At 35.6% G+C, this 13,370-nt stretch overlaps 1 protein-coding gene across 1 annotated transcript in view; it reads right to left on the bottom strand.

Annotated features, from left to right (window-relative positions):
• The window catches only part of Abcb5 (ATP binding cassette subfamily B member 5), a 153,454-nt gene that overhangs the window by 84,987 nt on the left and 55,097 nt on the right, over window positions 1-13,370 (bottom strand). The window contains exons 7-12 of the mRNA XM_077109974.1: window positions 4,662-4,853; window positions 4,401-4,572; window positions 2,251-2,375; window positions 1,993-2,170; window positions 643-756; window positions 226-336 (exon numbers count right to left, since the gene is read on the bottom strand). Of these exons, the coding sequence (XP_076966089.1) occupies window positions 226-336; window positions 643-756; window positions 1,993-2,170; window positions 2,251-2,375; window positions 4,401-4,572; window positions 4,662-4,853 (892 nt within the window). The remainder of the gene's footprint in view (window positions 1-225; window positions 337-642; window positions 757-1,992; window positions 2,171-2,250; window positions 2,376-4,400; window positions 4,573-4,661; window positions 4,854-13,370) is intronic.

Below are 13,370 nucleotides of genomic sequence, written 5' to 3'. Positions count from 1 at the left end.
GAGTGGAGGAAATCTAGGGAGTTGAAAATATATATATTATCAGTTATCTACAGAATAAAGAGCCTGAAAAATATAAATAGTCGTTTTGAGTTATTTTTCCATAACTTATCTGTCTGCCTACTCAAGTCTGTAAGCAAAGTAGCCAAAATCATTCAAAATTATCCTAAATAACCTCAAAAGAAGATATTATCATAAAATGGTAGAATACTACTTCATTTAACTTACCTTGACAGATGGTCTTGATGGATAATTGAAAGAAACATTTTTAAATTCCACAGTTCCTTCTATGCATTCAGGTTTATACCCAATTGTTGAAAAGTTATCTATACTGGGTTTCTTAGAAAAACAAAGAGAATGTTATAAATCTTCAAAGGAATAAGACAATACCCTTTATATCCTAAAAATAGTTTAAAGATGGTTTTCTTTTACAATGTTTTTCTTTCTGCTTTAGAAGTGGACACAGAGGTTTCAATAAAACACAATCCCCTCATAAAAAAAGAGTTGAAAGCAGTCTTTATTTCTATTAGGCAGCTGGTTAATGTGGATTACGCCATCCTTTGGCTTTAGTGAAATGAATGTGCCTGAGTTTTGGTTTCCTTCCTGTAGTAATGATATCTAGCTGTTAAAGCAAGGAGTTCTTACCTTATCAATCACCTGGAAAACATTAAAGGCAGCTCCTCTGGCTATAGAGAAGGTTTCAAAGTGAGGGGCTGCTGCTCCAATGCAGTAACTACTGTGGATTACACTAAAGAACACCTATAGGAAAAACAACCACAAAAATCATAGTTACACATTGCAGTTATAAAGACAAAAGGATGAAGTATATAGTCGGTTTAGGTTCATAGAGAAATATTATAGGAATTAGCGGTTCAGAGTGGAAGATGTGATCAAATAAACAGGAAATGCAAGTTTAATCCAAGTATCTTTGGCCCTTTCCTAATTCAGAACAGCTTTTGATTGTCCCATAATTTTGTGGTGGTTACCTACTGGGAGAACTGTGCAGCACCATCTGCTAACAGAACCTTTCTGGCTGTTCATGGTCTTCTGGGTAAGAGGTAAAAAGAGCTCACCCCCTGTGCTTTAACAGGAGGAGTGGTAATAGATGTCACTAGATAAGAGACGGTATACTATTTCTATTCTCCCATTTTTTGAATTCTTTTATCATTGTCAGCTGCCCATTTTCAGGCAAACATAACTCTGAATAAAAAGCCAAATAAGGAAAAAACTCCTAAGTTAGGTGCTATTTTCCCCATCATACAGATGAGAAAGCTAGAAGAAAAAGGACTAGCCCCAAATTCATGCTCACATTTCACATTATATGAGATAAAGAGCTTAGAGTCTTAAGTGTGAAAGTCTCAAATCCAAATGATGATTGTAGTTGTTGAGAAAGGAGAAATCTGTACACAATGGGAAGGCCAGACGAGGACTGAAGTATGTAGAGCAGAACAATTTGGTTCACTATGACAAATGTTTGTGGATCTTGAATTGTTCTTTGTTGAAACTTGAGAGGATAACAGAAAAAAAATTAAAATTAATAACCCCTAGGAATTGAAAAGACTCAAAATTTCAATGTTGAACAGAGCTTTATAATAGTTTGTTTTTGACATTCCTGTATATTGAAATGAGAGGGGAAGAGCAGGTGACTCCCATGGACAGAGTATGCCCAGAGGTAGGATGTTTAGTGAATGTTGAGAGCCATCTTATGTCGATAAGCATAAAAGGACAGGTGCCCCTAGAGGCTAACCAAGAAAACCACGTCCCTCTTAGTGGGTAATTCGGACAAAAGTATAATGCTTGGCACATGAGGACACCAAAGCATGTTGGATGAATAAATCCCATCAACTTAAAAGTGTGAAAATATCTACAAATCTTGTGAGCAAGACCAACACTTGTTTATCAAAAACATCTTTGAATTTTCATCTTCAAACTGGAATTTTTATTTAATACTGGGTAAGAAAAGGTCATTTTCCTTTGTTCCCAAACAAGACTTACAGCAAGAATGGTCCCGATGGTATAACCAGGTTCTCCACTAAAAATCAAGGAGGTTCCATACCAAAAAGCGAGTCCGTAGGTCCCATTCATGAAGAAGTACACAGCTCCGAGAGAGAGTTTCGAAGCTATAGCCTTTTTGATGCCAACATCTTTTGCATCTTTTAGATTCTGTGTATACCTTACAAAGACAAAACACAATGTAATAGCCTTTGGGGAAAATAAAATCAAGCATATTTTGTCACAATTAAAGGGTCAGACCTTTGGATTTCTTTCTCCTGGCCTCCAAAAGCTACGACTGTTCGGATGGATGACAAGACTTCTTCTGCTACAGCCCCAGCTTTGGAATAGGCATTCAATTCCTTACTGGTCAGTGAGATGACCATCTGTAATAAATTAACCACAAAGAGTGGATCTGAGGTAGTAATAGTATGCAAAACATTTAATTCAGGTGGAATCAGAATTCTAGGTAGCTTAACATTACTAGGTATCTAGTTGCCAAGTATCTAGTATCTATCTAGTCTATTTTTCGTCTACTAGTGGAGCTTCACTGTTTTCTCTCTGTGGTTTAAAAAACTATTTTAGATGTTGGTATAATTCGAAAAGATTTGACTCGTAGAAGGATATTAGGGACATTGCTCTTTTGGGGTACTCTGGAAACTGGTGAGCCTGATGTGACTCGGTATGATTAATTATTATTATGTACAAAGCAAGACTTCCAGGTCACAGGATTGTGGCAGAAAGAGGAATATGATCCTGCATATGTGTGGGGTATGTCCTTTGGAACTGTACTGCATAATGTAGGCTGCCCAGTAAATGCTTTGTATTTGTACTCCAAGAGGTGATATTTGGAGCAAAAGGGGAGAATAGCAGTGTTGATATGAGTAGGCAGGTATACTTGATTTCTCAATATTTGACGACAGATGTGCATTTTTACTTATTAATCCTTTCTAGTTTAGTAACCAGCACAACAGTTTCAGTGAAAGGGAACAGTAGAACACTGTATTCAGAACTGTGAATTTGCAATATTGCCTCCTCACCTAACAAATCTACCCAGTTTCAAAGTACATTCTGTAAGACTGGAGCTGATTTTCTGTATGTCATGCTTGGGTAGCTGTTAAAGTCAGGGTAGAATGAGCTGAGTAGTATTCATTATTTTCTGAATTCACTGAATAAAGACAGTTATTTCTATAATACATCACTTGGGGGAAAACACATCCTCATGGAAAGCCTTGGACATAGTATTTAATAAATGCTTGCCAAATTAAACTGAACTGAAAAAAGATAGAAAACACCCACCCTGGTAGCTCTAGTCATTTGGGGAACATGGGTCCTCAGTTGCTTCCTCTTCAGTTCATACAGTTATAAAATTTAGATTGCCCTCTGCTGTTTCTAACTCATCTTTCTTCCCTGGGCAGTGAAAATCCTGATCATAGTAACACATTGTAAGTAATCTTCCTGCCAAGAGATCCTCATTTCAAATAAGATGGGGATACAGAGTTTGTCAAGATTACAAGGTTAACACTAGAAGTCACACTAAATACAGATTTGTTGTCTAAACAGCCATACTTATTCTTAAGGAATCAGTCACAGAATATTTTTATTGCCCAAAATTCTTTTTTGGTTAATTCCATATTAGCAAATAAACTCCTGAAGTCTTATGGAGTTGATTTCCCAAGAGAATAACTAGTATTTCAAAATTGAAAGCACTATCCCTCCAATCTGGTGGTTGGGTATATACACTGGTAGAATTACCAAAGGCTCAATTTGGAGAGGGATAGTAGGATTATACTTGTTTTTGAACTTCACAAAGAGCACTGGTTTCAAAACCAGGCAGTAAACAAGATTAACATCTAGTGGTGCACACTGCTGAAAAACGGAAACACATTTATATAATACAAAAAAAAAAAAAAAAAAGGCAGTAGCAGACCTTTTAAATTTTATTCAAATTGTGTATTAAAATTATAAGATTGAAGAGGCTGACACAAAAAGATGTTTTAGGAGTTTATCCTTTTTGGAACTTTTCCTTTGGTTCTACCCAGTGAAATAAAGCACCACACATTTATCTGGGAATTCAGAGCTCATGATCCTCTAGTAGCAGCAACTAAGCTTCCTGTGTATAATGTCTCACACCTCCTCATGCTATCCTGGGAAGCTGCACTAGGCTGCACAATAGCAAGAGATATTTTTTAATGTTAGTAAGATGTTATAACAAACTTCAATTTAGTCAGATAACTTTTGAAGACAAGAAAGTGATCCACAATGAACAAAAGGAGAAGAATTTGTGATTGACAGCACCCTTCATAGTTTGGGTTATGGAAAATGAATAGAAACATCATTTTTGACCAACTCAGTAAGGCTTTACGTTCACACCTCGGTTTCCAGCCAGCCCTACTAGCCACGCTGCTTACCCGAGAGCACATTGCTGCCGAAGCCATGATAAGAGGAGATGTGGACAGAGTCACCAGAGTCAGTTTCCAGCCCTTCACGAAGCCAATTGCCAGACCAATGGAAAAAGTAGACATATTTTGAAACAACAGAGCAATCTTGTCTCCAATGCCATCACTGATTTTGTTGATGTCACTGAAACAAACAAATATAGTTGAGTTGTGTCCATGTCACATGTGAAAACAAAGTTGATGCACTGCACATCCATCTGTCCATCCTCTTACTCAGTCATGCGAGTGTTCAGTTCCCCGATGTCACAACCATCGAACCAACCGATGTCCTGCGCCAAAACTGAATGAAAAAACTGTTTTCGAATTCTCTTGGTCTGCCGTGCTGCAGCTATCACCCAAAAGGAAATCTGCATGTAGCCAAAGATCAAGGCAGTAGCTCCTATTCCAACATAATATATAGTCAACCTGAAGAAAGATTATTGGAAATGTTAGACTGAAGCACAACTTGTTTTCCTTGCTTCTGAAAGAAGGAAGGGAGGAGGGAGGAAGGGAAGGAAGGACGAACATCTGTCATAATATTTGAGAGAATTTATATTAGATCTAGAAAATAACTAAAATTAACTTAATAATATAGTATATACATTGAATGTAATGAATAATCTGTGTTTCCTTGGTAAAACATCTGGAGTATGTTTATCTCTTTTTACATTAGAAATTAGCATCTTAAAACTTACTTGCTATTTTTATCTTCTTTTTTTAATAGTATTTTAAATACTTTCATGGAAAAAAGTTACATTGGGGTGATTAAAATAGGTGTATATGGAATAGAAGGGTAAAGAAAATGTTAATAATCATAGCATTTGATAAAAAGCTTTAAACATATATGAATCACTAAATCCAAAATTCAACTTAACGAATTTAACTAAGGTAATATGTGCAAAAATTAATCTATATGGAAGGTCACTGTGGTATTTGTAATAATACAGAAAAGATGAAAACAGTCTAAATATATAGCAAGTGGAATATCAGATAAAAAATGTGTTCATTTAACAAATGCATTCTGGGTGCCCAGCATGCATGAGGTTCTAGAGATACAACCATGAGCAAGATAATGAATCCTCTCATTCTCATGGGAGGACACAGATAATATACAATGAGGAAGAGTTTCAAGTTGTTCCATGAAGGAAATAGGCCGGGTGATAGGTCATAGAATAATTTGTGGGTAAATGTGGGTTGGAAGATTAAATGCAGATAAATACAGTGGTTAAGAAAAGTTTCTTTGAGAAAGTGATATTATGCTGGCATTCAAAATGTGACATAGGGTCAGCCATAAAAAGCATGAAAAGCATTCGAGGGAGGGAGAAAAGGTCTCTCCCAGGAGACAGTGAGGCAGAAAAAAAGTTCAACATGTTCCAGGAACTGAAGGAGTTTAAAGTGGTGTGAAATGTTGAGGCTGGATAAATGCAGGATGTCATGTGGCTTGCAGTTACAATGCACTGTTCACATGTTATTCCAAGAAACAAAAATTGTCAGCTATTGGACCCCTCAAACCAAATCAGCCAACCTTCTTTTTAAAAAATTATTATTATTAGTTGTTCAAAACATTACAAAGCTCTTGACATATCATATTTCATACATTTGATTCAAGAGGATTATGAACTCCCATTTTTACCCCGTATACAGATTACAGAATCACATTGGTTACACATCCACTTTTTTACATACTGCCATACTAGTGTATGTTGTATTCTGCTGCCCTTCCTATCCTCTACTATCCCCCCTCCCCTCCTCAGCCAACCTTCTATGCCAAAAAAGATGACTGAGAAGACCGTTAGCGCAAAAACCTTTTTTCCTGCCTTTGGTGACACTCTAGTGATACAAGCATCCCTTGGATATAGCAGCACAATTTACATAGCCAAGTGATGAAACCCGCCTAGGTGACCCTTAAGAGGTGAATGCATAATGGAAACGCAGCAAACATACACAAGAGAGTTTTATTCAATCATAAAGAAGAATAAAATTTTGTCATTTGCAGTAAAATGGATGGAACTGGGGAACATCATGCTAAGCAAAATAAGCTAGACTGAGAAAGTCAAGAGTCATGTTGTTTCTCACATGTGGAAGTTGGAGAGAGAAAGAGAGAGAGATAAAGAGAAAGAAACGGGAGGATCTCATGAAAACAGAGGGAAAGTCAAAACGGAGAGGCTGTGGATCAAGGGGAGGGCAAAGGGAGATATTGGGGAATGAAATTGACCAAATTCTGTTATGTACAAATATGTCACAAATATGTACAAATATGTCACAATGAATCCCATTGTTCTATATAATTATGTGCCAATAAAAGTTTTTAAAAAATTCTTCCCAATCTGTCCCCTTGATGTAAGTTTTTAAGCTGCTTGAAGAGCACCCCATTACATGTTTCCCCTTGATTAGAGTATCTTCTGAGATCCTTGGTGGGGAGAGAGAACTTGTTATAGCTGGCCCAAAGGGTCCTGTTCACCACGGGAGTCTAATCTTTAGGTATTTTACTGACCCTGAATGTTGAATTGCCATATTCATTTGCTATGACACAGATATTTAGGTCTCTTAATGCTCTGTAGATTATGATTGTAATAATAAAGCACTTCTTTGTTCAACACACTCATCCTAAAAATAATTACTGATATAGAGGATATAAAGAATGAAGAAAGGGGCAAAATTGGGGATAGCTCCTTAGGTTTTGGTTGGGTAGCAGGGTGAGTGGAGTGCCATTTACAGATGTAGGAGACTGAGGAAGGGGGAGAGAATTCAAGAATTCTGGCTGGCCTTGGACATGAGATGTCCAAGTCTGAGATGGCTATTAAACCTCAAAATGGTAATTAAGTTGAAAATGGGAGTCAGAAGGACTAGAGAAGGGTTTAGACTGGAATTTGAAAAATAGTAGCTTATAGGCAGTTATTAAAATAAAGAGCCATTGGGCATGGTGGTGCATGCCTGTAAACCCAGTGGCTCCAGAGGCTGAGGCAGGAGGATCATGAGTTCAATGCCAGCCTTAGCAAAAGTGAGGCACTAAACAACTCGGTGAGACCCTGTTTCTAAATAAAATACATAATAGGGCTGGGGATGTGGCTTAGTGGCCAAGTGCTCCTGAGTTCAATCCCTGGTACCCTCCCCCAAAATAAAAGAAAATAAAAAATAAAACAAAGAGCCAGGATGAGACTACCTACCCAAGGAGAGTGAGAACGAAATGCAAAGAAAGTTACATTTGAAAAAGGTAATGAAATGTAAAGAAGAGAAAAGGGCCAAAGATTGATCTCAAGGACCCTGCAAACATGCTGAGTTTGGGGTGAAGAGAAAGAGCCTCCAAAGAAATGTCTGAGAAGTGGCCAATGAGTGATTGGAAACCAGGAGAGTGAAGTACCAAACAAGACACAAGAAGAAATAAAATTGATGCTTATTATTTGAGGATTATGTATTTAGTACTAGGCATTAAAATTAATTGGTAAGTCCAAAGTTAAAAAAAAATAATTGATTTACCCAATGCATATCTTCCCAGCTGAGGTCCACAGAGTAATATTCTGCCTTTTGTTTCAGCTCTATTACTATAAAAAGTATAATTTTCATGGTCTACTTCTAACAATAAGGATAATTTTCAAGCTTTTCTAATTTTTGTGCTTTTTGTTGGTGATTTTGCTGTTTGTAATGACTCCAAGAATCAGGATGAAGTGCTGTCTAGTGTTCCAAAGTGCAAGAAGGTCGTGAGGTGCCCTGTAGAGAAAACGTGTGTTATAGGCTTCATCCAGGCATGGGTTGCAGTGCTGTTGACTGTGAGTTCAAGGTCACTGAATCACTAAGGTGTCTTTAAACAAACACATACATAAAATTAGGTTACTAATTGATTAGTTGATGAAACATTTGTGACCAAAGGCTCACAGGACCTAACCTATATTTCTTCAAAGAGTAATAATGTCTAGTATTTGCAAATTCAATGTTCTTAGTGAGTTTGTTAGAACACAACTATTGCAAATAATAAGAATCAATTATAAGTACTTTCTAATAAGAATCACTGTTCAAGGACAGTATAGAGCAGTACAAGTTTAAAAAAAAGTGAAGAAGAACATTGGGTTTAAAGTCAAATAAAAAGAAGAAATATAAAATTTGTGTACTGAAAACTGTAATGCATCACTGTGAAAATTTCAAAAGATCTAAATCAAAGAGTAGACACATATATGTTCATGAATTGGAAAACTGAATATTGTCAAAATGACAATTTTCTCTAAATTGATCTATAAAGTCAATGCAATTCTGCAAAGAAAAAAAAAAACCCTAGTAGTTTTTTGTTTGTTTTTTGGTAAACATTGACAAGGTGATTCTAAAAGTTCTGTAGAAATAAAGGTAAGATACCTTTATTTAGAATAGAGAGAATAATTTTCAAAAAGAACAAAGTTGGGAGACTTATACTTTCTGATTTTACTTATTTATTTAAACTGTAAAAGTATGGTAATCAAAATAGTTTGGTACTGATGTAATGATATACACATTAATAAAGGCAATGAGATAATAGAAACTAACCTTTACATTTATGGACCATTGATTTTTTAGCAAAGGTACCAAGGCAATATGGTGGAGAAGGAATATCTTTTCCAATAAATGGTATTGAAACAACTGGATAGTCACATGTGAAAAAGATGAAGTTAGACCCTTACCTCACACTTTTCACAAAAATTAACTTGAAATGGATCACAGATGTAAGTATAACTTCTAGAAGAAAGTAATAGAAAATCTTTATGACTTTGGGTTAGGCAAAGCATTTCAAAAAATAAAACCAAATCCATCAAAAGGAAAAACTTGATGAATTAGAATTCATCAAAATTTAAAACTTTTGTGTCCCCAAAAATAACCTTTAAGAAAATGAAAAGCAGGCTTTCAAGATGGTGGACTAGAGGAGGTTGCTTTCCTGGCTACTCTGTGGCATGAAACCAAGAAAGCAGACAGGCAGCTTCTTAGCAACAACAACAACAACAAAAGCAAGGGGGGCTGGGGATATAGCTCAGTTGGTAGAGTGTTTGCCTCACATGCCCTGGGTTCAATCCCCAACACCACACACTCACAGAAAAAAAAAAAAAAAAAAAAAAAAAAAAAAAACAAGGGGAGGGACGTTGTTGGAATTTAATACTGGATATTCAAAGCATAATGGGACTCAGGAGGTTGGATATAATAAAATAAGGAAGAAATCCCCAGTAGTACAGCTGCTGCCATGGCCAAGCCAGAAGTACCAGCCAGAGTGATCCCTCTGTGAGCAAAGTAGAAGGATAAGGGAACTAAAGGAACCTGCATTTTTAGGAGGCCTGAGGCATTTCTGGGTTTGGATCAGGGACATTGTGGAATAAAATGAAAGGCGCCCTGCAAAATATCCTTGTGCGGGAAAGAAGCCACTATCTCTTCTGTCCATATGTAGAGGACAAAGAAAGGAACCATTTTGCAGTCATGGTGTGGGGGCCAGAAGCTGAGCCAATTCCTGGCAAACCTGAGCTTGGCCCAAGATACAGACCCAGTAAGCACGCTGCACAACATAGGGTATGTTAAGTGACCAAGAAAAAATCAAACATAGAGAGAGGTTCACACAGGGGACAACTAGTCATGGAAAACCACCTGGCTCTACCCTTCCCCCTCCACTCTGGCTGCTTGCAGGACTGGCTGGGAGACACGAGTCTGGCTGGGAATTTGGCTTCTCTACCACAAGAGTAAAACCCAGGGGATCTAGTGTGGACCTCCCCTATGTACAGACTTCCACTGTGGACTGACAATGAGTGAGACCTGGAGGTGTGCTGATTCAAAATCTCCAGACCCATTGGCATTCAGGGAAAAGCCTGGCACCCACCTAAGCCTAAATTCTGCCTCCATAAATTCCAGCAGTTCCACCTATGTGATTACTTCTCCCACTCAAGCAATCCAGAGGATGGAGCATCACACTCCAAATACCCCCACCTAAATGTGCTGAAAAGAGAAGCTGAGAATCTTTGGAACTTCAATGGAAAGAATTCTTTAACTTTCTTTAACTTTTCATCAAGATTTCTCTCTCTGTGTCTCTCTCTCTTTTTCTTTCTTTTTTCTTTAATTGTGATCTTAAGGATACATGGATATTTATACATATTCATATGTTTTCTTCTCATTTATAGCATTTTTGAAGCCATTTATTTTTCACAGATCAGGTTTTTTACAACTAGGATGTTTGATTAGTATATTTTAGTTTTGTTTTGTGTTCTTTCATTTTTATTTTTAATTTAAAAAATCTTTACTTTCTATATATTTTTTCTCTTATCTATTTACCTTGATTCTCTTTCTCTCTTTCTTTCCACCAACAGCCAATCTCTATTGTTCTCTCTTATACTCTTCCTTCAGTGTTTTTTACTCCTCTTTTTTCTCCTTCTCCCTCATAATCATCATAACCTATATCACTTCTGTTCTCTTCCTGCCCATGATTTAAAATTGTCAACCATATTGCAAATTTGCTGTTTTTATTGCAGGCAATAAGTGATCATATAATTTCTGTTTATTGTATTATTTAATATTATAGATAACATAGTAGAAACTATTTGGTTTAATATGGTATATTTTTGGCATTTTTTTTTGTCTCTTCTGAAACAGTGAGGTATTGCAAACCTTCAGGGACACTATAAGTATACAGGGTAAAACTCTCTTGCCTTAGGTCCAAACACTATGCAAAAGCAAGGAAATAAGTTGCCCCAAACAAATCAAATACTCCAATAACAGAATTTATTAACACCACAGTGAAAGAAATGTCAGAAAAAGGGTCTCGAATGTACATAATTAAACTGATCAGCAAACTAAAGGATGGTTCAAGGAGTAAAATCAAGGAGAGAAAATACAGAAGGTAAAAGATTGCATAAGTAAAGAGATAGAGATTCTAAAAAAAAGACAAAGCAGAAATCCTTGAAATGAAGGCATCAATACAACAAATTAAAAATTCAATTAAAAGCATCACCAACAGACTAGATGACTTAGAAGATAGTTTTAGGAAATTAAGATAAAATATATAATCTGGAAAACAAATTTGACCATGGAGGAAAGATGTTAAAAGACCATGAACAGACCTTCCAATAAATATGGGATAACCTGAAAAGACCAAATTTAAGATTTATTGGTATAGATAAAGGCTCCAAGGTACAAATGAAAGGAATGCATAATCTTTCCAATGAAATAATATCAACATTTTTCAAACCTAAATAATGAAATGGAAAATCAAATACAGGAAGTTTACAGGATCCCTAATGTACAAAATTATAAAAGACTCATGCCAAGGCACATTATTATGAAAATGCCTAGCACACAGAATAAGAATAAAATTCTAAAGGCTGCCAGAGGAAAACAAGTAACATTTAGAGGGAGACCAATTTGGATCTCAGCTGATTTTTCAAACTAGACACTTCAAGTTAGGAGGTTTTGAAATAATATACACCAAATTCTACAAGAAAATAAATGCCAATCAAGAATACTATATCCAGCAAAATTAAGCTTCAGAATTTATGATGAACTAAAACCTTCCATGATAAAAAAATTAAAAATCTAGAAAAAGTTAGACAGCCTGCCCTTAAAATATACTCATAGACATTTCATGAAGAAGAAATGAAAAATAAAAGTGAAAACCAGCAAAGGGAGGAACTACACTAAAAGAACAAGAAATTGATGGAGAAACAAATTCAAATTAAAAACCAGAAATAATTCAAAATGACAAGGAATAAAAGTCATTCCTCAATAAAACATTGAATATAAATGGTCTAAAGTCATCAATCAAAAGAAAAGACTGGAAGATTGGATTAAAAACAAGACCCAACAATATGCTGTCTCCAAGAGACTCACCTCATAGGCAAAGACATTCACAGACTCAAGATAAAAGGATGAGTAAAAATGTATCTTTCATGTGGATCTTGTAAATAAATAGGGGTTTAGATCCTCATATCTGATAAAGTGGACTTCAAGCCAAAGTTAATCAGGAGAGAAAAATTAAGGCCATTTTATTCTGCTTAAGGGAACTATATATCAAAAAGAAATACTAACCTTAAATATTTATACCCCAAATAATGGAGCATCTATGTACATCAAACAAACCCTTCTCAATTTCAGAAGAAACTATAGTATAGTACAATAATAGCGGGTGACATTAACACTACTCTCTCACCACTGGATAGATCCTCCAATCAAAAACTAAATAAAGACACTAAATAACTAAAAATACAATTAATAATTTAGACTTAAGAGACATATATGGAATATTTTATTCACCAGTGATTGAATACACTTTCTTCTCAGTAGCACATGGATTCTTCTCTAAAATAGATCATAACTTAGGCCACAAAGCAACTCTTAGGATATACAAAAAAAAAAAAAAAATAGAGATAATACCTTGCATCCTATCAGATCACAATACAACAAAATTAAATGTCAATGAGAAAATAAAGCTACTCTAACACCTGGAGACTAAATAATACACTATTAAATGATGAATGGATAGCAGAAGAAATTAGGGATAAAATTAAAAAATACTTAGATGTTAATGAGAATAGCAATACAACATATCAAAAATCTCTGGGACCCGATGAAGGCCGAGCCAAGAGGAAAGTTCACTGCATTGAGCTCATTCATTAAAAGAATAGAAAGTAAACAAATAAGTAACCTAACATTACATCGCAAAGTCCTAGAACAAGAACAAATGTACACCAAAATCAGTAGAAGGCAGGAAACAATTAAAATCAGAGCTGATATCAATGAAATTGAAACAAAAAAATCCAAAATATTGACAAAACAAAAAGTTGGATCTTTGAAAATTATCAATAAAACTGATAAACCCTTAGCAAAGTCAACAAAGAGAAAGAAAGAAAAAACTCAAATTACTAAAATACATGATAAAAAGAAAATATCACAATGAAACTACAGAAATACAGATCATAATCAGTACCTATTTTAGAAAATTTATAGCCAATA

The sequence above is a fragment of the Callospermophilus lateralis genome, chromosome 1 (assembly GCF_048772815.1).
Source record: "Callospermophilus lateralis isolate mCalLat2 chromosome 1, mCalLat2.hap1, whole genome shotgun sequence".
Lineage (NCBI taxonomy): Eukaryota > Metazoa > Chordata > Mammalia > Rodentia > Sciuridae > Callospermophilus > Callospermophilus lateralis.
This window is presented reverse-complemented; position numbering and strand designations above follow the sequence as displayed.